Raw genomic sequence first — 27,942 nt, 5'->3', positions numbered from 1 at the left:
AAAAAAGCAATAGCTGCTAACATCAGAAACAGTAATTTTTGGAAGTTGGAAATCACACGGATTGGATCAATGGAAAAGCTAGAAGAGAAAAATCAGGACCCTAGGTATTATATATATGAGAAATGCAGGGCGCCTGGGTGGCTCAGTCGTTAAACATCTACCTTCGGCTCAGGTCACAATCCCAGGGTCCTGGGATCGAGCCCCGCATCGGGCTCCCTGCTCCACGGGAAGCCTGCTTCTCCCTCTCCCATTCCCTCTGCTTGTGTTCTCTCTCTCACTGTCTCTCTCTCTCTGTCAAATAAATAAATAAAAATCTTAAAAAAAAATCTATTATGAGAAATACTTTTTTCAAATCTGTAAACTCAGAAAAAAAAGAACAGGAATAGACGATGAGGTAATTACCAATGACAATCAGTTTAACTGATCAGTAGATTGTGATGTTGTATGGTAAATTAAAACTGTCTAAACAAAATGGAGACCTCCTAGTATCAGCATTGGAAACAAAAGTAGAGTAAGCCTGGGGAAGATCCAGACTTCTAAATTGAAAAGTCTGGAGGTGAAGGAGTAGAGCAGGAGGCAGTTTTAACCAGAAGTAAAACTCTACAGCACAATAAACAAACTCCAAGTCAAATGAGTAAAGAGGATACTTCAGAGAAGATGAAATAATGTCACCAGTAATATGAGAGCTGCAAATTTAAAAAGAATATACACTAGTTCAGTGTTGCTGCTATTATTTTGGGTTAAGGTAAAGATGAGAGAGGTATCTCATATACATTTGGCATAAAGAAAATTTTGGACTTTGACAGATTAATTTTTAAACTTTTTTTTGTCCTGTATTCCAACAAATCAGTCTCTAGGAATTGAGTATACATGCACAAATGTGAATATACAAGCATGCTTTCTGATGCCCTGTTCACCAATGGAACAATGGTTAAATAAAGTATGGTACATCTGTTGTCTGGATTCTCACAAATGTTAAAAAAATAAGGTAGAGTCTTCATGTATGTACCCTAACAATAAACTAAATAAATAAACTAATAACAAATAAAAATAGTTGCACATTAATATATATAACGTGCTAGCATTCACATGAAACCTAATAAAAAGCTAAAATGAGATTGTGTAATACAAATATTACACACACACACACACACACACACACACACACACAGCAAAGATAACCAAACTGCTAAATTTATTTATTTCTGAGACAGGACACAAGATTGGGTTCTGTGGAAAGTTGAAGAAGGCATTCTACTTCTATATGTAATTCTATATTGTCTGAATTTATTTTAACCAACATCGTATGTTAGTTTTGCAATTTAAATGTCCCAAGCACACTTTTATGACAGGAGAGATAATAAATGATATGGCAACAAAATATAGTTTATTCTACACTGTTAGTTGATTTTAAGAAAAGATGATTATTATGTATTACAGAATATAGTACTCTTAACTATAATCTTTAATCCTTAATTGAGGTTAAATTTTAAAGAAGGATGGAGGTAAAATTATTCCATCAAAAATGGGTAAAATAACTTAAAGGTTTTATTGCTAGAGTTATTTAGAATATCAAGCGTACTTGCTCTTAAACCTTTGAAAGATACTGATTAATGAAAATATTCTAAAGCTAATTTTCCCATTAATTCTCACAAAACAGCCAAACCTATTAAAAAAATTAACTGTTCTGTAGATTGAGACATAAAGACGCTACTCTAGAAATAACCTTATAATTTACTTAATACAAGAAAAGCTGTACTTACAACAAGGAGCAGATTGAACTGGTGGTCCAAGTTGTGGAAAGGTCATAAGAACAGAAACCTCTGGTAGGTCATGTTGCTTTATAGCATGTTCAGTAGTTTGGTCAGCCCAAACCACCACTTTTTTCCTCTCTACCAAATGTTCAATTTCTTTGAAGTCAGACTCAAAAGCAGCATTTGAAAGGCCAGCTTCTTTTAATGCACAATATTGTTTTCTTAGGGCTGGAAGTAAAGCATTCAATACTCTATATAAAGAAGGTGACAAGAAAAGAGAGATAAATATTACATTTTAAATATATTATTATAGTTCTTCATAACATCCAAAGTATTAGTAGATCATTAGAATGACACCCTGTACATGTTTCCTTTAGAATGCCTCAACATATTCTCACTGCATTAAGTATAGAGTGAAAGAATCCTGGATGGGAATTATAAGCATCAGGTCATATTCTCAGCTAGTCTTCACTTGCCTCCATCTGATCTTGGATAATAATACAAACTGAGGTTTCTCCTCTATAACTTGGGGTACAACTAGACAGTCACTACTTACACCAGGAGACTATTGTGAGAACTAAATGAGTTAAATACATATAAAAGATTTTTGCAAAGTGTAATGTGATTTATAAAACAAAAATACTGTTGTTACTGATACTAAGTACCATAGGATTAAAATGAAAAAATACACTCTTCAATGATGAGATTCATTTTAGGTATGTAACGTTTCAAAGGAATCATACTTAACTTTCCTTCAGGTTAGCTCTTCATGAGCTAAAGCAATGGTTTTCAAAGCCTTCAAAGGGGTTCCAAGTAGAAGAGCTGTGGACAAGGATGGTGGGTAAAGGGAATTGATGGGGCACTGGTTTCTTGGCTCTGATTCAAAATCTTCTCTATTGCTATCAATCGGAGCAGTACTGAAGGTATCTTTTTATGTATTAGACCTCCATGTAAATGTTCACTGAAGAAATGCCACAGCTAAACAGTTATAAATTTATACACTCAATCAATGGTTCCTAACTTTTATATCAAGGAAGATGTCAAACAACTTGAGTGACCTTGAAATGCTTCAGTCTTGGTTGTTTCAGCTGACTCATAACATCCAGGAAAACAGAATCATTTCAAGTATGGGTAGGGCAGTGGGAAAAGGACAGGCATTAATTTTCTCAAGCAAGGAAGGAAGGAAGCAAGGAAATAATTGCTTTATTATCCCAGTCTTAAATATTTAGATAGTAGTACAAATAAATAGTCTGTGACTTTCTGCTGAGGGTGGGGAGTACTCCATTTAAGCCAAGGAGGCAACAACTATAGGGAAAAGTTATTAAGCATAAAGTCAATTTATTTTATTTATTTTTTAAGACTTTATTTTTATTTATTTGAGAGAGAGAGAAATAGCCAGCGAGAGAGGGAACACAAGCAGGGGGAGTGGGAGAGGGAGAAGCAGGCTTCCTGCCGAGCAGAGAACCCGATGCAGGGCTGGATCCCAGGACCCTGGGATCATGACCTGAGCCAAAGGCAGACGCTTAACAACTGAGCCACCCAGGCACCCCAAGCATAAAGTAAATTTAAAAAAAAAGATTATTTATTGAGCACCTATACTAATCAGGTGCTGTGCAGAGAAGAGATAACAAAAAAGTTTTAACAAAGAACTTTTCTGTCTTTCTAGAAGTCTGGATCTTCCCAAGGCTTACTCTACTTTTCTTCATACTTCATAGGTATGAAACGATATCTCATTGTTTTGATTTGCATTATCCTGATTAGTGATGGTAAGTACCTTGTTATGTACCTGTTGGCTATCTGTATATCTTCTTTGGAAAAACGTCTGTTTAGATCTTCTGCCCATTCCTAATCAGATTGTTTCTTTTTTTGCTATTGAGTTGTATGTTCTTTATATATTTTGGATATTAACCCCTTAGCAGAGATGATTTGCAAATATTTTGTGTCATTCGGAAAGTTGCCTTTTCACTTTGTTTATGGTTTCTTTTGCTGTGCAGAAGCTTTTTAGTTTGATGTTAATTTCACTTATGTTTGCTTTTGTTTCATTTGCTTTGGTGTTAAATCCAAAATATCTCCATGTCTGATGTCAAAGAACTTATCGTCTATGTTTTCTTCTAGGAGTTTTATGGTTTCAGGTCTTACATTCAAGTCTTTAATCCATTTTGAGTTAAGTTTTATGTATGGCGTAAGAAGTGGTCCAGTTTCATTCCTTTGCATGTAGCTGTCCAGTTTTCCCAATATCATTTATTGAAGAGACTGTCCTTTCCCCATTGTATATTCTTGGCTCCTCTGTCATAAATTAATTGACCATATATGTGTGGGTTTATTTCTGGGCTCTCTACTCTGTTCTATTAATCTATGTGCCTTTTTTTTTTTTTAATAACAGTGCAGTTTCTTTTTTTAAAAGTTTTTATTTAAATTCTAGTCAGTCAATATACAGTGTACTATGTGCTTATGTTTAAGACAATACCATACTGTTCTGATTGCTATAGCTTTGTAATATAGTTTGAAGGAAATAAATCAGACAGGAATTGTGATACCTCCAACTTTGTTCTTCTTTCTTGAGATTGCTTTGGTTATTGTGTCTTCTGCAGTGCTATACAAATTTTAGAATTTTTGTTCTATTTCTGTGAAAAATGCCATTGGAATTTTGACTGATACTCTACTAAATCCGTAGATTGCTTTGGACCGTATGAACATTTGGACATTAATTCTTCCAATCCATGAGCATAGAATATCTTTCCACTTATTTGTGTCTTCTTCAATTTCTTTCATCAATTTCTTATAGCTTTCAGTGTAGAGGTCTTTCACTTCCTTGGTTAAATTTATTCCTAGGTATTTTATTATTTTTGATGCAACTGTCAATGGGATTATTTTCTTAATTTTTCTGATAGTTTGTTATCAGTATATAGAAATGCAAGAGATTTCTATATATTGATTTTATATCCTGTGACTTTACTGAATTCATTCATCAGTTCTAATAGTTTTTGGTGGTCTTTAGGGTTTTCTATATATATTGTCATGTCATCTGTAAACAGTAAGTTCTAGTTTTTGTTTCCAATCCTGGATGCCTTTCCTTTCTTTTTCATGTCTAATTGCTTTGGCTAGGACTTTTTTTGTCTTGTTTATTAGATTCTACATAGAAGTGAAATCCATATTTTATGTTTTTGATGACACATTTTACATCTTTTTATCTTGCGTATCCATTAATTATTGTAGTTAGAGTTATTTTTACTACTTTTTCTTTTAAATTTCGTATTAGCTTTACAAGTAATTCATCTTCTACCTTTACCATATATTCACTTTTACCAGTGAGATTTATACCTTCATGTTTTCTTATTACTAATTAGCACCCTTTCTTTTCAGCTTAAAGATGTCTCTTCAACATTTCTTGCAAGGTTAGTTTTATGAGCTCCTTTAGCTTTTGCTTGTCTGGAAAATTCTTCATCTCTTCCCCTCAATTCTGAGTAAGTGTGCTGGGTAGAGTTTTCTTGGTTAGAAATTTTTTTCTTTCAGCACTTTAAAGGTATATTATATCACTTTTTGCCTCTGCTATACAAGGTCAGGCTCTGATAGTTCATCACCTTCATTATTTTTTTAATGTCATTTAATTTTTTCAAAATCTTTTAAAGAAAGTATTATAATCTATTTTAACATTTAAGAAAACTAAGGCTTAGTGAGGTTAAATAATTTATGCAAGGTCATATTGCTAATATAAAATAGAATTCAAGGCCAACTCCAAAACTGATACTTTCTACTATGCTATATTGTCTCTGTTTATAATGTTTTGGTTGAGCAATTTGCTAAATCAGTAAGAGTTAGTCAGAATCTTTTTGCCCATTTAAAACTAAAATTTACCTTAAATGTATCAATCTATTTGTCTGATATAGTAAATAGAGTATGGGTGAAATAAATTAATGGGTTTCTTTGATACTTTAACTCTTGCCAGTGGTTTGAGTGCTAGTAAATGAATATTCATGGTCTGTTCTAGGTAGAGATATAGAAAGTATAAGGAGATTAGGTTGAGCTTCTAACCACAGAAGAATATCTCCCTAAAGTTTTTCCTTTCCTTTTCACTCTTTTTAAAATAACTATCCTAATGTGATTTCCTTTACATCAGAAGTATGGAAAATTAATTTCTAGTTATTTGAGAATACCAGAACTGCAGCAGAATTTTATACCAGCAGAAAACCCTTAGAGAAATAAATTTTTCATTTTTACAGAGCATGAAAGCAACACCTAAAGAGTTGACTGACATATCCAAGGTAACAAAAATAAAGACTGTTATACTTTTTTTACTATTATGTTTCAAAAGATGTTACTACTGAGTTAGTAGAGCATGAAAGAGCTACTATAGCATCACATAAAAATTGGGACAGTTGAGGTTCAATGACAAAAATCATTCTGGAATTACAAATACTTTAAAAACTGCCCACTTAAAAATTCAGCTGGTATTAATAGTAATTGCTTCTAATAATAAATTTTTATAGAAAAATGTTTTCAAAACTATAAAGCACTAAAAATATTAGTTGGAGGAGAACCACATATTTTATACTTTTCAAAGTTTTCTAATTCTGCATACTTTCTGATGCTGGCAAACACTTAAAAATAATGTATCCTATATCAAATAAAACTCAATTTTCTGGCAGTGGAAAACAACTTCTACGTTTCAGGTTCCTTAGGTCCATAGTGCTAAAATTTATAGAATAGATAAATCCATGTACTTACGCCTCAGTTTGCCTGTGTTGTTGTTCTTGAAGACAAGCTAGATCCATCATATGTTTAATTTGTGCTTTTAAATCTTTATTCTGGAGGTGCAAATGGTGACAATGAAGATCTTTATTGAGCTCCTGGGGAAAACAATGCAAACTATACTTCAGATTCCATTAAGAATGTTAAAATTAAATAAATTTCAATAAAACTTATTTTATATTGGTGCTAATAGTTTTAATTTTTTATATACAAGATGATAATATTTAGGAATGATTTGAAAAATAAACATCCTAGTATAAGTGGTCTATAACTTACGAGCAAGATAAGTTTTTTTTTTTTTAAATATTTTATTTATTTGAGAAAATAGAGCGAGAATGAGAGAGAGAGAGAGAGAGAGAGAGCGCGCGCGCGCACATGAGAGGGGGGAGGGTCAGAGGGAGAAGCAGACTTCCTGCTGAGCAGGGAGCCTGATGTGGGGCTTGATCCTGGGACTCCAGAATCATGACCTGAGCCGAAGGGGGTCGCTTAACCAACTGAGCCACCGAGGTGCCCCGAGCAAGGTAAGTTTTAAGTTTCTCAGAAACTAAGTATTAGGAACTCAGAACAAATTTTATTATGATGACAGTTTCTTGGGTCTATCTAACTTCTTGATAATGTTGTGAAAATATGAATATGACCAGTTTTTGCTTAAATGCCACTTCTTCAGGGCTTTCCCTGAGCATTATATTTAAAGATGGATACTCTCCACCCCCAATAGTCTCTGCCATAGCATCGATCAGTAACAATTTAATTTATCTATCTGTTTATAGTTTCTCTGTCTGTACTCAGAATGTAAGGTTCACAACCAGGACAGGGGGTGTGTCAAACTATTTCAGTGTTATAGCCCCTGTATTCAGTGTCTAGAGTTGCATGTAATAAAAATTTCTTGCAAGTTTACAATTTGAGTCTTTTCTTGTCTTGATACACTAATTATGGAATCTGATTGGAAGAACATGGTCTATTCTGAAAACTACAAGTAGGTTAGTAATGGCTAAAGTGAAAATATAATGAGAGATTATATATAAAACTTGAGAGGTACTCAGGCCTGGGAAATCATAACAGAGTTTATATTAAGGAGAAGGCACTGAAGAGTGATATGCTCAGAGTTACTTTTTAGAAAGCTCATTTTCATTATAGTGGAATTTGAATGGAAGCAAAAAGACCAAATGTACGAGTCCAATAATGGGGGGTAGGAGTCTGAATAAGGGTAGTGGCAGTGGGAGACAGAAAGAAGTGAATAGATTTGAGAGGTTAAGGGGTAGATAATGCAGAAAAGGTATAGAGAAAAGAGCACCAATTTGAAAGTGACAGTACTGGGTTTGTGTCCAGAGTTATAAGACTGTAGGTAAGTCCTTTTGCAAAGTTTTGTCTCTGTTTGCTTATATCAGCTGTGAAAATATCCATGGAAAAAAGAATTGAAAGTGAAATTAGGGTGGTAGGAATGGAAGCAGTTTTAATTTTATTGTTTTTTCAAATTACTTGTGATGATATTCATTAAAAAAGTAAGGACTTAAAAATAAATTCTAGGTTCACAGTCAGGTGTGAAAAAGTTTTCCTTAAGGGAGTTATAGAAGACAGATTGCTAGAAAAATTAAATCTGACCACGTTGAAAAAAAATGTAAATTTATTGAAAATAACCCAAACAATATTAATTTATAAACCCAAACTTTATAAATGCTACTAAGTAGACAAAGAGGCAAAAACAAATTACCAATTATAATACTAATACTAAAAAGAATACTATAACACTTTTTAAATTGGGATCTTTTGGTAAATATGGGAATACAAAGGCAAAGTAGTAAATTTCTACAATTGATTATTTTTTTGGCCTCTTTAATGCTAAATAAGTTAAGTACTTCTGTAATTGGGATTGGGTTATAAATTAGAATTTTGATTATACAAATATATTATATTATAAGTATATTCTAAGTAAAGCTAGTGAGAAGTAAAAATACTCTAGTAATAACATTTTAAACTAGAAATACATGTACTAAAGTTTTAAGATAATGTACTAATGCCACTTGAACTATATACCTAAAAATGGTTAAAATGTTAGTTTGTTATATTTCACCAAATGCAAAGAATTTTTTAGACCCATCATGAGAAAGATTTTGCTCTATCATGGCAAAAGTAATAGTAATAAAGAGAACTAAGTAAAGAAATAAATAAACTAAAGACTCTTACTAGTTACTTTAAACTAAGAAAAATAATAAGTTACTGCCTATGTTCTTCTCTAGGATTTTGATGGATTCCTGTCTCACATTGAGGTCTTTCATCCATTTTGAGTTTATCTTTGTGTATGGTATTAGAGAATGGTAGAGTTTCATTCTTCTGTAGGTAGCTGCCCAATTTTCCCAGCACCATTTATTGAAGAGACTGTCTTTTTTCCATTGCATATTTTTTCCTGCTTTGTCGAAGATTATTTGACCACAGAGTTGAGGGTCCGTATCTGGGCTCTCTATTCTGTTTCATTGGTCTATATGTCTGTTTTTGTGCCAGTACCATGTGGTGGAAAGAGCTGAGATGCCCTTCAACAGACGAATGGATAAAGAAGATGTGGTCCATATATACAATGGAATATTATTCAGCCATCAGAAAGGATGAATACCCAACTTTTGCATCAACATGGATGGGACTGGAGGAGATTATGCTAAGTGAAATAAGTCAAGCAGAGAAAGTCAATTATCATATGGTTTCACTTATTTGTGGAACATAAGGAATAGCATGGAGGACATTAGGAGGAAGGGAAAAATGAAGGGGGGGAAATCGGAGGGGGAGATGAACCACGAGAGACTGGACTCCAAGAAACAAATGAGGGTTTTAGAGGGGAGGCGGGTAGGGGGATGGGTTAGGCTGGTGATGGGTATTAAGGAGGGCACGAATTGCATGGAGCACTGGGTGTTACACACAAACAAAGAATCATGGAACACTTCATCAAAAACTAATGATGTACTGTATGGTGACTAACATAACATTATAAAATTAAATTAAAAAAATAATACAATAAATAATAAATAAATAAAAAAGGTAAAAAAATTTAACTCTAACCAAAATACTTGTCATTTTGACAACGATAGTCTTAAAAATGAGACTGCTTTAGGGGTGCCTGGGTGGCTCAGTCGTTAAGCATCTGCCTTCGGCTTAGGTCATGATCCCAGGGTCCTGGGATCGAGACCTGAATCGGGCTCCCTGCTCGGCCAGTGGCCTGCTTCTCCCTCTCCCACTCCCCCCTGCTTGTGTTCCCTCTCTACCTGTCTCTCTCTCTGTGTCAAATAAATTAATAAAATCTTTAAAAAAAGAGACTGCTTTAGATATACGTCATCTCTAACAAATAAGTAAAACATATATAAGTGAAACAAAACCAAAAACTACCATAAACATTCAACATCTGTTGCCTTTCCAAGAGAACAGGCTCTTGTGCAGTGAATGAGAAACACTTATGTGACCAGAACTATCAGCTGTTTTCTCCGAAAACTTTTCATTCAGAACGTGGCTTGGGTATTCTGATAGGTGCTCTGATGGCAGTTGTTGCATTCTAGGACGAGCCTTTATAGCTTTAAACCTAGATAATATCTAGTACAGTTCATCGATTAATTATCTTTTTTCCTTACTACTTTTAAGTTATGTAAATATGTCTATTGTGTCATCTTAACATGAATACAGCATTTTAAGAAAAGTGTTCTTTAGCTTTCTTCTAGAGTATTCTTAATGTTGTACAAATGGAAAAATGACTTTTAAAAAAAGCAAAATTACATAAATGTGACCCCCAACCTCCCGTCTCCTAGCTTTTTTTTTTTTTATTTTAAAGATTTTATTTATTTATTTGACAGAGAGAGACATAGCGAGAGCAGGAACACAAGCAGGGGGAGTGGGAGAGGGAGAAGCAGGCTTCCTGCCGAGCAGTGAGCCCGATATGGGACTCGATCCCAGGACCCTGGGATCATGACCTGAGCCGAAGGCAGACGCTTAACGACTGAGCCACCCAGGCGCCCTCGTCTCCTAGCTTTTTGATCAGATTCTCAAAGGCATCTATGACCCAAAATGGTCAGAATCATTGCTCTGGAGGAAAAAGATAAAATGTATTTTGTAATGCAGCTTTCCTTTTGTATACACCTTTCTTTGGCTATTGACATCCATGTTACAGATGCTTAGCATATTATTAAACTATTATTTTTCGACCATCTATTATGTGTTATGTGGTGGGAGGCCTTTGCATATAGCATTTCATTTAAATATATTTTGAAGATAAGAAATTAAGAAAACAACAAAGTTAAACAACTTGTCCAAAGTCATACAATTAGAGTTGGTATTCAACACAAATATTAAATAACAGAATGACTAACCACTCCAACTCCAAAGTCTATTCTTTTCCCAATATTTACATTCTCTCTGTAGGGAATATTCTAAAGTGCTTTATCAATTAAATTTTACTATAAAATATTATTAAATTATGCTTTGTACTATATTTAATATGTAATCTACTGACTGACTGGAATGCTTTCAGAAAGCTATTTTGAAGAGTTCTAGAATTACTAAAGTGTAGATTAAGTTGTTGGCTCACCCTCAATAAATCTCCACACTAAAGAATTATTCAATCTTCATTTGTCTTTGGTTTTCTTCTTAGGAAACAGGGTATCTGCTGCTTGCTGCTCATCACTCCTTTCACTACCTTGACTGTCATCATTGACTGCTCCTGCTAGTCTTCTCCCTCCCTAGTCTGAGCTTTAACACTAAAAGGATGGCCATTTATAGCGATTGCTAGCCAACCAGAGAATTCATTTCCCTAGTCATGATGCACTGGATAATAATTTTTCAATTACAAAAAAAAAAAATGTTATCTTTGAATATTAACCATTACAACCTGCATTCATTTGCTACTGAATATATTATACTTATTTTACCTGTATTGACAATCAGTCTAGTGCTTTTTTGAAATTTGAAACTTCCAGAGGACTAGATACCAATTAGCTAATACACAATATTGAAATTCAGAAAAGCATCATCAAGGTAAAGACTAAGACACTCCTCCTTTTAAAAAAGAGCGCAATGAAGTTATTCTTTTAAAAAGTAATTGGTATTTGGATCAAAATTAGTTACTTTGTAGCAGGTGTCTACTTATTGCTTATGCCATATTCATTTTCCCCTCCTTTCTTTTTTTTTTTTTTTTTAAAGATTTTATTTATTTATTTGAGAGAGAGAGAATGAGAGAGAGCGAGTACATGAGAGGGGGGAGGGTCAGAGGGAGAAGCAGACTCCCTGCCGAGCAGGGAGCCCGATGTGGGACTCGATCCAGGGACTCCAGGATCATGACCTGAGCCGAAGGCAGTCGCTTAACCAACTGAGCCACCCAGGCGCCCTCCCCTCCTTTCTTATTAAGAAAACTCTAATTGTTCAGGGTCATAATGTATCCAGCAAAAACATTCACCTTTCCATATTCCCTTGTAGCTAGGGATAGCCATGTGACAATTCTAGCCAATAAGATATGTCTGCTAGGAACTTCTGGAAAAGCTTTTCCTCTCCCAAGACAGATATACCTCCCCACTTTCTTTCTCTCTTCTTCTTCTGGCCTAAGTGTGAACTTGAGACTAAAGATGGAATAATGATATGGTAACTATGAAATGACAAGTATTAACAATGACACTGATGACATTTTGGAGGTACTATATTAGGAATAAACTTCATATTCTCAAGACTTATTGTTAAGGGAGCAAAAAATAGCCCTGACTGGTAAAGGCAATAAAGTCATATTTCTGTAACCATGTGGATAAACACATTTCTTATCTGATTCAGCCATTAACCACCATTACCCATCACTACTCTTCATAATCTTTTGCCATTCTAGGTGGAATATCTTCAGTTTAGTACCTATATGCACACACACACATACAACTTTCAAATCAGCTTTTGTTAGCTATGATACAAGTAAGGGTGACCACGTTTAAAACTATTTTTCCACAAAACCTCAAGTATTAAAACAAACTGAAATTACCTAAATGATGAATCCTCAAGTACAGTTTGATTACTTTATTCTAACTTAAAAGCTATCTCATCAAAGGATGTAATCGCTTAAGAATAACTTAAAAGAACTTTACTCTTCAGAAAGTACAGAAAAGGCAAATTTATTGGTAATTACGGAGGAGAAGGTAAAATGAGTAAAGGTAAATGGTAAAATAAGTCAGCTAAATCTCAGAGAGATGGAACAATAGTTGTCTTAGGAGAGATATATACCCAATGACAAAGACAATGGGTTTAAAGAGCTCAGTTCTTACAAATGAATCTGAATACATAAACACATTCCTACCTTTGGAATATGACCATTTTGACCTAAGAGTTCCATTTCAGTCTTTACACGATGGAGCCAATTAGTATTCTCATCAAATTGCTTTAATTCCTCCTCTCTTTTCTTCTCTAGGTAGCAGCGACGAGTTTTCAACATTGCAAGTCTATGATCTCGTTTGCAAGTGGCCTGAAAAATAATGCATTTAATAGCTTAATTTTTATGATATTTGATGTATGTGATATTAGTAAAGTAGTAAATTTTCTCATAAGGGTGCAACTGTAGTCTATTAAGTTAGGCTATACTTTTGTACTTAAAGCTATTTCCCCTTTGAAATCTCCACAATACTCCTGGTTGCAGGAAAATAGGAAATTGAGCTGTGAGTCATTTTTATAAAATTACATGTTGAGAGTTTATGGCTTTAAGAATTACAACAGCCAAACTGAAGACTGTAGCTTTGTGTGTGTATGTGTGTGTGTGCGCACGCACTAAAATACATTCCTTTAAATGCTGCATTTGAAAAGTTCATACAAGGTCTGATAATTCCCATGATTTCTTTACTCAAAATCAAAGCAGATGCAAGTCCTACTCTTTCCTTTCCTCCAACCTGAAAGATGTGAAGAAATAACTCTGCTCTGATTTTGCCTACAATGCCTATAGATAGGCTGGTGCAAGTGTTAGAAAATAGAGCTTATATCAGAGTGCTCATAAATATCTGATCTTACCTGATGGTTAATTCAGGATCCATAATGGGTATTCTGAATATTTTTGGTATTTTATGTAGGCATGAATCTGGCCTTTTGATTTCTTATCCCAACGGTCTTGCACACTATCATGGGAACTGTGAGCTGAACAGCTTGATCTCTTTGGGTTATTTGAAAACAGATACTGAACTAAAAAATCATCAGATATGATGGCTGGACTTGAAATAATCGATCCCCAGATTAGAAAAAAGCACCTGTAGCTGGTTTTGGAAGTAGGGAATTATATGAAAGAAAAAAAGAGCAGGGACTACCTTGAACTTGGTCAAAGACCTCCTTAAGATAAGTCCTTCTTCCTTACTATATTTTATAAAACATGTATTAAAATTTTGGGGAAAAGCCAGGCATTAAAGAAATTTGCTAAAATGTGAAACAATGAAACTCTTCTCACTACCTCTTTTTGTTTGCTTTAGAAAACGTAATTATTTTTCATTAAAGTGTTACTTACGTTATGCAATGAGCTAATGGTTTTAAAATTAATACATAAATATATTTTTATAAGTTTCAGTTTGAATATTTCGTATAGGAATATTGGTAGTTGGAATTCATATGAATAAAAGCTCTTTTAGTCCTAAATATTTTTTTTCAAACAGTAAGGGGTCCTGAGACCTGAAGTGTAGACCCACTACTATAACAGAAGGTAGGATATGTAGCCTCTTCACTTTCTTCTGCTATTCAGGAGGTGTGAAAACTTAGGCAAGTTAATCTCAGTGGATCTTTAGTCACCTCATCTGAAAATGAACATAAAAGTATTGTACCTGCCTGAAGGAAGACAGTTAAATCACATTATCTTTACTTTGCTTTAATATTTATAAATGTTGTAGGAACTCTTAGAAACCAGGGCAGGAAATGCTCTAAGGCTCTCATGGCAGCTAATATTTAATACCAAAAAGTTTTTAACTGAAAACTCCCAAAAGTATGTTTTTGAGTTTTTACTTCTAAATGTCCATCAATGGGTACCTGGTTGGCTCAGCTGGTTAAGTGTCCAACTCTTGATTTTGGCTCAGGTAGTGATCTCACAGTCTTGCTCTGAGCTCAGTGTGGAGTCTGCTTGAGATTCTCTCTCTACCTCTGCCCCTCCCTCCTTCACATGCACACACTCTCTCTCTCAAAATAAACAGAATCTTTAAAAAAAAAATGTCCATCAAGTGGATCCTTTATGATGGTTCTCTAGGGGGACATTTTCCATCAGGGTATTCCTATTGAATCATTGTTCTGAAATAAATAGCAAATAAGTGTCTGGGGATAAATGCTAAAATATGCATGTTAAACCCTGACATTAAAGCAAATGCTTCCCATTAAGGTTTTAAAAGAGCTTTATATATTTAATTAACAAAATCCCCAGAACATCACAAAACTTCTTGAGTGAGAACAGACAAATAATTCTAAAATTTAGGTGTTACTACTGCTTTGTGCAAAAGGACCGCTAACATAGTAAACTCATTATTTGGCTAAAAATAATTTGCAGATTACCTTTATATGGCCATAAAATTACCCAAGAGCTTCACTTTAATTCTAATCTCAGAGTCTATCCTCTAGAACCATTTATGTCTGAGTCAATGTTATGAGGTTCTTCTAGCGCTTCTGATAATAAACCACTTTTGGACAGGATCCAAGACAGATATAAAATTCCTTGCCCTAGCAGGCAATTTAGTAAAACTATAGTTTGATACTTTAGCATGTAAAAAACAAAACGAAAACTGCCACCAACAAAAACACCTCAATCTCTATAGATGTCTTCCTATGTTTTTCAGTAATTTAATTACAACCAATACACTTGAGGTTTTATCTCCATTGCTTACCTACTCTCATAAGAATAGCTATAAGAATTGGAATATATAGATTGAAATGACGAAAAGTAAGAAATTCTAAAAGGCAAGTAGGTCGAAAAAAGGCTATTAAGCAGAATATAGATGCAAACAGAAAAAATTTTTTAAAAACCCAGCCAAACCCATTCTCCTACTCTGTCTTAATAAGTACTCATATTTTTGGTATGTCAATCAAATCTTATTAAAGTGGTTTTTAAAAAAGGCATTTTCAATAAGATAAGGCATAATAAATGCATACTCAGTAAGTAAATTACTAATTTTGATAGTATAGTTTAATAGCTACTGATAAACTGGCATCAATGATATATTAATGAATACTTTATGATTAATTTCTTAGCATATCATACTCTGCAATTTCATAGTCTGAGTAAAAACTGAAATGCTAGTTTTTTAAAGCACTCTTTAAAATTTGATGGCTTTCAGACATTAAAAAAATGTAAAATTTTTATATATAATTGTTACTTATGGGAAGGTAGGTAAAGGAGAAACACATTTTGGGGTGGTGGTCTAAGAGGACCAGAAAATTATTTATAAGAGCCAGCTTTTTAATAAGTAATATGCAAATGTATCTTATGTATTACCTGTGTAACTATTTTCAAAAAAGAAATAAAAATAAAATTAAGCTTATCACCAATGAACAACAAAACTGGGGGGAACAATTATTAAAATGTTTATTTTTCTGCTCTTTGGTGATCTGGAGTTGCATACATCCAGGTTTACATTATTTTTTATCCTGCTTAGATCTCCTGCTTCTTGAAATTACATCTTATTGACATTTTATTAGTCCTAGAAAATTCTAAGCCTGAAACTTTGCATATTATCCTCTCCCCTTTTGCATTAATATACCTCCTTCAGAATAACTATTAGAAGAATGCATGCAGGGCGCCTGGGTGTCTCAGTCGTTAAGCGTCTGCCTTCAGCTCAGGTCATGATCCCAGGATCCTTGGATCGAGCCCAGCATCTCCCGCTCCCTGCTCAGTGGGAAGCCTGCTTCTCCCTCTCCCGCTCCCCCTGCTTCTGTTCCCTCTCTAGCTGTCTGTCAAATAAATAAATAAAATCTTAAAAAAGAAAAAAAAAGAACACATGACTTTTCAGTTTGTCCTTCAGGCAACAACATCTTGTTCACATTTGCTATCTTTTTATCCTATATTCGATAGGATTTCCTCAGGTCTCCCAATACCCAGAATTAGTCTCTTCAGCTTATCTAACGCACAAAAAAGAATAGAAATAATAGGCTCTGGAATCAACTTGCTTGAGTTCAAATCATAGGTCTGACATCTATGAGCTGTGTGACCCTGAGCAAGATGACTTCTCTGTGCTCAGGTTTCCTCATCTTAATTATGAGAATAATATTACATCTCTCATAGTTTTTTTTTTTTTTTTTTAAAGATTTTATTTATTTATTTGACAGAGAGCGACACAGCGAGAGAGGGAACACAAGCAGGGGGAGTGGGAAAGGGAGAAGCAGGCTTCCCGCCGAGCAGAGAGCCCAATGCGGGGCTCGATCCCAGGACCCCGGGATCATGAGCTGAGCCGAACGCAGACGTTTAACGACTGAGCCACCCAGGCACCCCTCTCATAGGGTTTTCTGAGAATTGAGTTAATGCATGTAAAGTATTTAAACACTACCTAGCATTGTACCTATAAAGTGAACTTTTAAATTTCAGTGAATAAATCTTTAATTTCTGGAAGTTTCATTTTTTTTCTTTTTGTATGTTTCGTATGTTTTCCTTTTGTGTGTTTTCTTTTTGTTTTCTTTTGATGTTGAATTCCTTTATCATTAATTCCTTCTTTGACATCTTTAGTCTTTTTTATAGTTTTTATCAGATTGCTCAAGTGTTTGAAATTTTGGGAAATCTGTCATTATTTGCCAAATCTGCTGACTTGATTATGGTGGACTGTTTCACCATGTGCTTTTTAAATTTGGACAGTGGGTTCTCATTAGTGATTTGAACTGAGGGTCTGTTTCACTAGGCTGATTCTGTATTGCTCTGCCCAGTTCCCCAAAGATTATTGCTGCTCTGATACCATTTTCTATGTTATTTTCTCACTTTAAGGTTTTACTAAATAAAACACATGGATTATAAAAATTCAAACCTCAAATCCTTGGAAAGAATATCTATAATGGCAGTCTTTAACATCTTTTTTTTTCTTTTGAAATTTTTTTAAAGTAGGCTCCATGCCCAGCATCGTGTGAACTCATGACCCTGAGATCAAGACCTGAGCTGAGATCAAGAGTCAGACACTTAACCAACTGAGCCACCCAGGTGCCCCAATAGTTAAGTCTTTAAGTGAGACTTTTTCTTACCCTAGGCATGGTTCCTTATCTTTCTGTGCTGATTGGGAAGATGTTTCTTCATGGTGTACTACCAATACGAAGAGTACAGGCCTCTGAGGTTCCCAGTTTTATGTAGGGTCTGCCATTTTTAACACCCTGTCTCCCTTGGGTCCCTTGCCTAAGAAGTGGTGTACATCAAGGGTAGGATATTGGGAGAGGTCTGCGTGTGTGGACGGAGGGAGGGCAGTGTACTACTGCATGAAATAATAAAAATGAGTAAAAGATGGTCTGCCCTTCTCAGCACCATGCAATGGAAATTCTAACAATGTCAGTGATAAAATATTCTTTCCTGGAAAAAAAGATCTGCAATTGGTCTAAGTTGTAAATTACTGCCTGCATCCAGGGTTTACGGCTCCCACTGCCCAACCTTTGGTACCCAACAGTGAGGGTGTTAACTTCATGTTAAGTGTTCCATCAACTCTCACAGAAGCAACAATTGCAGTTGAGATTTTGTTTTATTTGGTTTCCTTTTTCTTTCTGACACTTAGGAATTTAATTTTCTGTCTTGCACACTTAACTATGAATTTAAAACAATGTTTGATACATTTCCTCCAGCATTTCCAGATGTTCATAGTGAATGGGTAATTAAATAACATTATCTATCACATTTATAGAATTAGAAGTCCCCATGTGTTTACATGTCTAAAATTTAATTATAAATACCTTTTCTACTTTGTCTTCAGAACACATCATTTCAATTTGCTTGTGGCACTGTTGTTGATAGAATGATTTAAGTTCATTTTCTTTTAGTAACATTTCCAACTTCAGATATTCTTGCCTAATTTCTTCTCGATTCTGGAACAAGCAGTTCAGAATTTCTTGAAATCTACCAAATATAAAACACATTACAGAATCTGACTAATTTTGTGAAATAAATTTATTTAACAAATAAATGAACAAAAGAATATATATCACTCATAGAATTAGACTCAATGACAAACAGCAAATAGGTTAGTGACTGCTTCCTATTAAATTACAAAACTGTTTGGAAAAGGATATTAACTTCATTTTTACTGTATTCTTTTTCTTCTCCAAGGAAGATCATATTGTTAAAAGATATAGGTATTATAAGGACTCTCTATGTAAGTCATAATTATATAACTAATATACTCTATTTTGTCTATGTAATCCAGCTGCTTAGCAGAAATAAAATATTATGTTTGTAGGAAAAGGATGATAATTTGAACCTGTACAATCCCAGTTAAAAGGCCCCCAAAGCAACACAGTACTGTGTGTTGTTTTGATTTTGGCTAACTGTGAAGAAACAAGCAGTGGGTGGCCTAATCATATGGCGCCTCCATGGCCCCCTAGGGAAAGTGAGATAGCCAGTTTTTAGTTTTAGAATTTGTTACAGTGAAAACACACCATACGGTTAGGTACCCCCTACAGCCTGGCTAAGAGTCAGCTGACATTGCCAGGACCCAAAACAACCAAGTTTGCAATATGGTAAACCTAGAAAAGCCACTCTGGTGTCTTTCCTCCAAAGGGCGATGAAGATTTGGAGAATCAAAGTTGGGGGATTTGACTCAATCTCCTCCAGATGCATAAAGACCTCAAGCTCAAAACAATCTATGCAAGGCCTAAAAGGAACCTGCAATTCTGCATCCTCCAGGGTCAGCAGAACATTGGTCACAGCAATATTCTAATTTTATAAATATATATTTATGTTTTTAAATCACAGATCAGGTCTGACCTACAGTAACAGTATGGACAGTCATATACAAAGCTCTCAAAGAAAAATTAACTGTGAAGCCTTTAAAATAAAACTGTAACAAATTATATGCATTTAAAAATAAATGTTCTTGGGCGCCTGGGTGGCTCAGTTGGTTAAGCGACTGCCTTCGGCTCAGGTCATGATCCTGGAGTCCCGGGATCGAGTCCCGCATCGGGCTCCCTGCTCGGCAGGGAGTCTGCTTCTCCCTCTGACCCTCCCCCCTCTCATGTACTCGCTCTCTCTCATTCTCTCTCTCTCAAATAAAAAAAAAAATAATAATAAAAAAAAATAAAAATAAAAATAAATGTTCTTCAGCCAAAATTTTAGATATATTTGTAAGGATCTGTGGTAAAAACACTGCCAATTTACGTCAGTAGTTCTTAATGAAACTCTATTGGGAACGACTATAAACCACAATACATCGACTTTACTGCAGTTTTGTCAAACTGATAAATATTTCATAGGAAGTATGTATGGACATTGCAATTTCATTGTATTATATTACAACACGCTAATGCCAGTAAATGAATTGATAAGTTATCTTTAGGTTATTCTCAAAGATAATTTCTTAGTTTTTTTTAAAACATTTTATCTAAGGACAGAGTTAAATATTTGTCAATTTTGTAATTTTGTGGTCCAGACTTATTTTAGTTGGTGGGGTTTACCGATTAGGATGGAAGAAAAGGAAGTATCAAAGGTTTCTAGAGATCTCCATTAAAAAAAAAAAAAAATCTATCATTTTAAAACAGTAAAGAGTCCTAAGGAATTGACTAATAACTATTTTCTAGTCATTTAAAACATTCAAGTAACTAGTAATAAAAATCTTTGCCTATGATTTTAGGGGATACATGATGATTATTAAATTCTACACAATTTTCTCGATACAGTCACAAGAGAAGTTTTATAGTTACTTTGTATAAAGAACAACTGTACTTTCTTTTTATGATTTCTTCTTGGATATTATCTTTCCTTTTTTTTTTTTTTAATTTTTTAAAAAGATTTTACTTGTTTATTTGACAGAGAGAGAGTACAAGAAGGCAGAGGAGGAGGCAAAGGGAGAGGGAGAAGCAGGCTTCCCGCTGAGGGAGCCTGGTGCGGGGCTCGATGGAGGAAAAATGACAAAGGCTATGGGGTATATAATCTGATATTCACAGCTTCTTTATAATATACAAGGAAATTATGCTAAATAATATGTTGCACAGATTAAAACTCTAAAGTTTTTACTGTTTTATTTCCTAGCTCAGGCCATCTCCCTCTTGAATCATTTTCTCAGAAGGAAAGGTTCAATGACTTGAAGCCGTCAACTGCAGAAAAGTCTACTGAGGTTTTAACTGGTAACTAGATCTGGTTAAATAGCGCTGAACAATTCCATGCAAGCAGTAAGTCCACGTTTGAGCAGCTGGTGACTTCTTTAATTTTCTTTAAATTTGTTTTTAAACTTGCATCAACAAAAGAATATCTGGTTGCATGTGGGCCAATCCCACATTTGATTAACAAAATGAAACCTACAGCCACTTTGGAAAACAGTGTGGAGGTTCCTCAAAAAATTAAAAATAGAGCTACCCTATGACCCAGCAATTGCACTCCTGGTTATTTACCCCAAAGACACAGATGTAGTGAAAAGAAGGGACATATGCACCCCAATGTTCATAGCAGCAATGTCTACAATAGCCAAACTGTGGAAAGAGCAGAGATGCCCTTCAACAGATGAATGGATAAAGAAGATGTGGTCCATATATACAATGGAATATTACTCAGCCATCAGAAAGGATGAATACCCAACTTTTACATCAACATGGATGGAACTGGAGGAGATTATGTTAAGTGAAATAAGTCAAGCAGAGAAAGTCAATTATCATATGGTTTCACTTATTTGTGGAACATAAAGAATAGCATGGAGGACATTAGGAGAAGGAAGGAAAAAATGAAGGGTGGGGGATCGGAGGCAGAGATGAACCATGAGAGACTATGGACTCTGAGAAACAAACAGGGTTTTAAAGGGGAGGGGGGAGAGGGGATTGGTTAGCCTGGTGATGGGTATTAAGGAGGGCACGTACTGCATGGAGCACCGGTGTTATACGAAAACAATGGATCGTGGATCACCACATCAAAAACTAATGATGTATTATATGGTGACTAACATAACATAATAAAATTAAAAAAAAAATGAAACCTAACAACAACTAATAATATGTCAGTTAAAAGCTCTCTTTGATAAGTTAAACTGTGTAACAAGGAATGACTTTCACTTCATTTATTTTTCAAAGGTCACTGTAAGTGCCTGGGTGGCTCAGTCGGTTAAGCGACTGCCTTCGGCTCAGGTCATGATCCCAGGGTCCTGGGATCGAGCCCTGCATCGGGCTCCCTGCTCATCAGGAAGCCTGCTTCTCCCTCTGCTTCTGCTGCTCCCCCTGTTTGTGCACTCTGTTGCTCACTCTCTCTCAAATAAATAAATAAAATCTTTAAAAAAAAAAAAAAAGGCACTGTAAGATTGGTGGGATATAACAAAAAGCATCATAAATGTAACAATTTTATTTTGACAACCAGTTGTTGGAGGGATTAACAAGAAAATAACCTATTTTAGAAAATTTCCAGCATAAACAGAGCTCTGGTACTATAACAATATATAGGTCAACTTTATGCTATATGAAAAACTGATTGTCATTGATAGAAATAACTGTTTAATTACCTCTTTAAGATATTTGTAAAATAGCACAGTCTGGAAGAAAAAGATTAATATTTGAAAGAGATGATTTATAGTTCTTGCTTTATCTTTGAGAAAACAATATCCCACTTCAAATTTCAAAGGATTGTTGGAGTGATCAGATTAATATGGGCATAAAAATCATCAAAAACTATAAAGCCATCTACAAAACTAAAGCATTATTATCAGAAGTATTAATTACTTAGCATTTGGGGTCAACTGAGTCAAAAAATATTTTTTTCAAATCAAGGATATTTTATGTAAACTTCAATATACAAATCCAAATTTAAAAAAGGTGTTGTATCTGAAACTAGGTTGAAAGTCACCATTCACTAGTCTTCCTTATGTATATCAAGACACCGCTATAAACTCTAGAGTTCCAAAACGGTGTGAATAATCATTGGTTTAAGTTGTGGTTAGTTTTTCATACTAGTGATAACAGAACATTGGCTCTGGAGAATATAAAATAAGTTTAACTTCACTGAACTTTAATCGAGTTTGGACAGATTCCTTTATTACAAGACCTCTCAGAGCCTTTAATAAACTGACGTACTTTGGAAAACACCTAGATTCCTTAAATAAGAAGTAATTTCCAAATTCGTTTGATCCAGGAATTTCTTATTGCCTTCTTAGAACTACTCAAGATTCACAGCTTTTGAACTAGTATTCCATTGGGACAATTTGGAAAATTATCTGAACTGCTTAGGGGAAAAGTACTTGTGAATATTGTATTAACAACTTTCTTTTTTAAAAATTTACCTGTTAAAAAGCTTAGTTGGAATTTATCAAAATTCTATATTAATTTATATCACTCATAGATGTCCCTTCAAATAATTAACTAAACAAACTAAATACATGAATTATTAGAGTTATACATAGTCAAGAAAAGGTAGATAAAATTTATATGAATTATACAAATAATGATATTATGCCAGATGAGACTGCCTAAATGTTTGTTACCCAAAATTTCTATGTTGAAACCTAACATGCAAGGTGATGGTATTAGGAGGTGGGGCCTTTGGGAGGTAATCAGTTCATGAGAGCAGAACCCCCCCCCCCCCCCCCCCCCCGCCGTGGATGAGATTAGTAACCTTAAAAAGAGGCTCCCAGAGTCCATATGAGGATTCAGGCATTGAAATCTTCAGCTTGAAAGAAATGCCTTCACCCAACTATGCCAGCCCCCTGATCTTGGGACTTCCAACCTCCAGAACTATGAGAAATAATTTTGTTTGTTTTGTTTATAAGAGACCAGTCTGTGGTATTTTGTTACAACAGCCTGAATGGAATAAGATACCTGAGAAGAAAAATATGAAAACTGCTAAAAAACTAATTTCTTAAGTGACATAATTGGCCTTACTTTCTCCATCTTATACCTAAGTCCTGGTATAATCACAATCACATATTAAAATGATCTGATCTCCTGGGGCGCCTGGGTGGCTCAGTTGGTTGGGCGACTGCTTTCGGCTCGGGTCATGATCCTGGAGTCCCTGGATCGAGTCCCGCATCGGGCTCCCTGCTCGGCGGGGAGCCTGCTTCTCCCTCTGACCCTCCCCCCTCTCATGTGCTCTCTCTCTCTCTCTCATTCTCTCTGTCTCAAATAAATAAAATCTTAAAAAAAAAAAAAGTATAAACACTAGAGCTTGGGAGGTGACCACCAGAACTAAAAAAAAAATAAATAAATAAAATAAAATGATCTGATCTCCAAAGTGTGCAAAATATAAAGAGCAGTAGTCAGTGGCTTCCTGAATTCAGTTGAGAATATATAAAGACATACAACAAATGATGATAACATAAAATCCTCAAAGTGAGATCTTAATGTCATTTTTACCTTTCAATTTCTTTTTCCTGAGGGTTTGAAATCATTAATTTTGCTTTGTTATTTTCCTCAGTAAGGGCTTTCTGTTCTTCATAGGCTTTTAATTTTTCTTTTAACATTAAGATCTAGTAGAGAGAAACACTAGTTAAAATACAAATTATTTATCTCTATTATACATGGCTACAGAAAAATTTTAGCTGTGAAAAATAACTGAACATGCCAGATTTTCAACTGTAATAGGAAAAAATGTCAAATTTTTAGGCAATTAAGTTTGCAGAATCCCATAAATGAGGAACTAAGGGAAATTAGACATACCTCTTCCTTTTGCTCATTACAGATCTTTACATACTGAGTTATATGATTGTCGAGGTTAAGAACATTGCTCTTCAACTGTTAAAAAGATAGAAATTATGATTGCATTATGTATAGAGAGATAATCACATAACTATATATACAAAAAAATGGCATTATATCCTTATTAATTCAGCTCTATGAATTCAGAATTTGTGACAATTACAATCATGTGACAATCATGATCAATTACACTTATGTTCAAAATCTATAACAAGAGGATATGCTGAGCACATTTATAAAATAAATGAAATTATAAAGAAATTATCTTACTATCTGAGAAAAGGTAGTTTTAAGAACTTACAAAGCATTCTTCACATTATAATTAAAATTGCCCACTTTCTTTTTCCTCTGACTTTTAAGAAATTTAGAGATAATTTTAAGTTTCAATAATTTCTAAGTTCACTAGTTTTTAATGAGTTATTACATTTTATCCTTTTTATAATTGTATGGGCTCCTTGGCAGCTACGGAATAGTGGAAGAACATCAAACAGAAGTTCAAATACTTGATTTCGAGGCCCTGTCCACTTCTCACTTAACTGATTTAGAATTTGGTACTTAAAATTCTGAGCATGGGATTCCTCAACTGTAAAGTAGAGCCTTCCTCAGTGGGTTGCTGTAAGGACTACATGAAAAACGTGTGAAAAGCTTTGCATACCCATAGAGAATATCTTTTTCCAATTAATTATATAGAGTATATGAACATTTCTTTAAGAAAGACAATAACAGTGTGGGGGTTCCTCAAAAAGTTGAAAATAGAGCTACCCTATGACCCAGCAATTGCACTACTGGGTATTTACCCCAAAGATACAGATGTAGTGAAAAGAAGGGACATATGCACCACAATGTTCATAGCAGCAATGTCCACAATAGCCAAACTGTGGAAAGAGCTGAGATGCTCTTCAACAGACGAATGGATAAAGAAGATGTGGTCCATATATATGATGGAATGTTACTCAGCCATCAGAAAGGATGAATATCCAACTTTTGCATCAACATGAATGGGACTGGAGGAGATTATGCTAAGTGAAATAAGTCAAGCAGAGAAAGTCAATTATCATATGGTTTCACTTATTTGTGGAACATAAGGAATAGCATGGAGGACATTAGGAGAAGGAAGGGAAAAATGAAGGGGGAGAAATCGGAGGCGGAGACGAACCACGAGAGACTCTGGACTCCAAGAAACAAACTGAGGATTTTAGAGGGGAGGGGGGTGAGGGGGATGGGTTAGCCCGGTGATGGGTATTAAGGAGGGTACATACTGCTTGGAGCACTGGGTGTTACACGCAAACAATGAATCATGGAACACTTCATCAAAAACTAATGATGTACTGTATGGTGACTAACATAATAAAAAAAAAAAAAAAAAAAAAGAAAGACAATAACCTGCTCATCTTCATACAGTGGGAGTAGCAGAGGGGTAAACAGCAGAAGCCATTATACCACTTAAACTCTTGTTTTTTTCTGACCCTGAGATCCTGCGATTTTAAAAATACATCATGGTTGACTTATATTTTTTTAGTCACCCCAAATTACTGGCAAAAATACTGACCTAACCAATCATTATTATATCGTTAGAGCTATATAGAGATTGGTTACATCAATATTATGAATTATTTTAAAAGGGCTATTTACTTTATAAACTGAGGCAGATATATCTATTTTACAGATGAAATGACTGAGGCTTGGAGAGATTACCTAACATGTCCAAGGTTTTCAGGTAGAAAGGGGTGGTGCTAAGTTAAAGCAGATAACATTATCCTTGGCTGTAACAAATGTGCTAAAGCTCTGACCAATTATTCCAGTGTGCCATCAAAATATCATGTGCCATGATATGAAAAAGGTTAGGAAGAAAGGCACTAAAGCATCCTAGTTCCCAAAAGACTAAATAATAGTATCTATTATATATGTAATCAAGATGCTTAATGGTTTAATTGTCCAAGTTAATGCTCAATTAACCAAGCTAATAAAGACATTTCTAACCCTGTTTGCTAATTCCTTAGTAAAAATACAACTCTAATTAACATTTTTTAAAGTTATAAAAATAGTATACATCCAATGCCCTTACAACAAAGGCAGACTAAACACACTTACAGAAGATTTAATGTCCTTTGCACGGTTAGCATACTTAAGAGTGTTATACGTGTCATCGTAGAACACAGAGGAAGGACTAACAGCAGCTATCATTATAGTTTGACAGTTTCCTCCAAGAGAATCCTTTAACAAGCGAGTGAGCTTACTATTTCTGTAAGGAATATGCGGATTCTTTCTCTGAAAGAACAAAAAAAAGAATTCTTATGTCATTTTCCACATTTAAATTCAAACCTGCTATCACTTCACTCTAAGAATTTAAGCACTGCCCAACTTTGCCCAGACTTACGATATAATTGGTGATCGAAATGATGATAATGAATCTTATGGAACTACTGAGTGAATATATAAAACAAATATCCTACTTAAAGATTATATTCCCATCTAAATAAATATAAACTTTAGTTAATAAAAAAACATCAATATTGGTTCATCAGTTGTGGTAAGTATACCAAATAAATGTGAGATGTTAACAACTGGGAAAACTGAGTGTGGGGTATAGTTAACAAAATCTTTCCATATTAACTTTTCTTTATCAGAAACAAAATGTTCATATAAAAAAATCTCCATTATTTAAAAAGAAATTAAAATACAAAAGCAATGTATGCCCTATTCAAATCTACTATAGGAATAATAAGAATCCTGCACGGCAGAGAGCTATTTCTCTCATTAAATAATTAGCTAACATGGATACAAAGTAAATTAAAATTATAATCTTACAGAGACTTTGTCTGAAAGGACAACACAGCTCTAAGAGAACTTATATTTCTAGGTTTTCCTTTACTTAAAAGATACAGTTCTGATTTTAAAGTAAAAAATTTTCCAAAAAGCATAACTTCCCTAAAAACAGAACATTATAATGTTAAGCTGAAAGCAACCTTATGTTATACAATGTAAATCTTTCACATTACAGAAGAGAAAAATGGATGCTAAACAAAAAGTGAAATGACTTGCTTCAGGTAACATGGCTGATAACTCAGGGCTAGAAATAGGCCCTAGGTGTCCCAGCTCCCAGGAGTACTGTGCTTTCCACCATAGCAGTGTTTCCCAAATAGTGTGGAATGCACGCTGCTGGTGTTAACTTGAAATGATTTGATATGTACAAGACATGCATTAAACACGGACTCATAAATGACTCAATAGGAGTCAATTATTAAAAATTAAGTTGGTATAACTGAGGGTTCTAGAGGGGAGAGGGGTGGGAGGATGGGTTAGCCTGGTGATGGGTATTAAAGAGGGCACGTTCTGCATGGAGCACTGGGTGTTATGCACAAACAATGAATCATGGAACACTACATCTAAAACTAATGATGTAATGTATGGTGATTAACGTAACAATAAAAAATTAAAAAAAAATTAAGTTGGTATGGAAAAAATGCTATAAATGGCTTAAGTTTAGAAAACCAGTCTCTATACCATACTGTCTGCTTACATGTTTGAGATTTTAACTTAGAATATAGAGGACATCTTTGCTTTTACATGATTTCAGGAATTTATCTTTTTTAAAAAAGACTTCCCAAATCATTTTAATATACTCTTACTAATTCAAAATACAACA

At 34.6% G+C, this 27,942-nt stretch overlaps 1 protein-coding gene across 1 annotated transcript in view; it reads right to left on the bottom strand.

The window, feature by feature from the left end:
• The window catches only part of KIF18A (kinesin family member 18A), an 87,004-nt gene that overhangs the window by 35,536 nt on the left and 23,526 nt on the right, over positions 1 to 27,942 (bottom strand). The window contains exons 7-13 of the mRNA XM_036109500.2: positions 26,388 to 26,564; positions 24,258 to 24,332; positions 23,955 to 24,067; positions 18,372 to 18,534; positions 12,805 to 12,969; positions 6,480 to 6,601; positions 1,764 to 2,005 (exon numbers count right to left, since the gene is read on the bottom strand). Of these exons, the coding sequence (XP_035965393.2) occupies positions 1,764 to 2,005; positions 6,480 to 6,601; positions 12,805 to 12,969; positions 18,372 to 18,534; positions 23,955 to 24,067; positions 24,258 to 24,332; positions 26,388 to 26,564 (1,057 nt within the window). The remainder of the gene's footprint in view (positions 1 to 1,763; positions 2,006 to 6,479; positions 6,602 to 12,804; positions 12,970 to 18,371; positions 18,535 to 23,954; positions 24,068 to 24,257; positions 24,333 to 26,387; positions 26,565 to 27,942) is intronic.

Source organism: Halichoerus grypus, chromosome 11, assembly GCF_964656455.1.
Source record: "Halichoerus grypus chromosome 11, mHalGry1.hap1.1, whole genome shotgun sequence".
Lineage (NCBI taxonomy): Eukaryota > Metazoa > Chordata > Mammalia > Carnivora > Phocidae > Halichoerus > Halichoerus grypus.
This window is presented reverse-complemented; position numbering and strand designations above follow the sequence as displayed.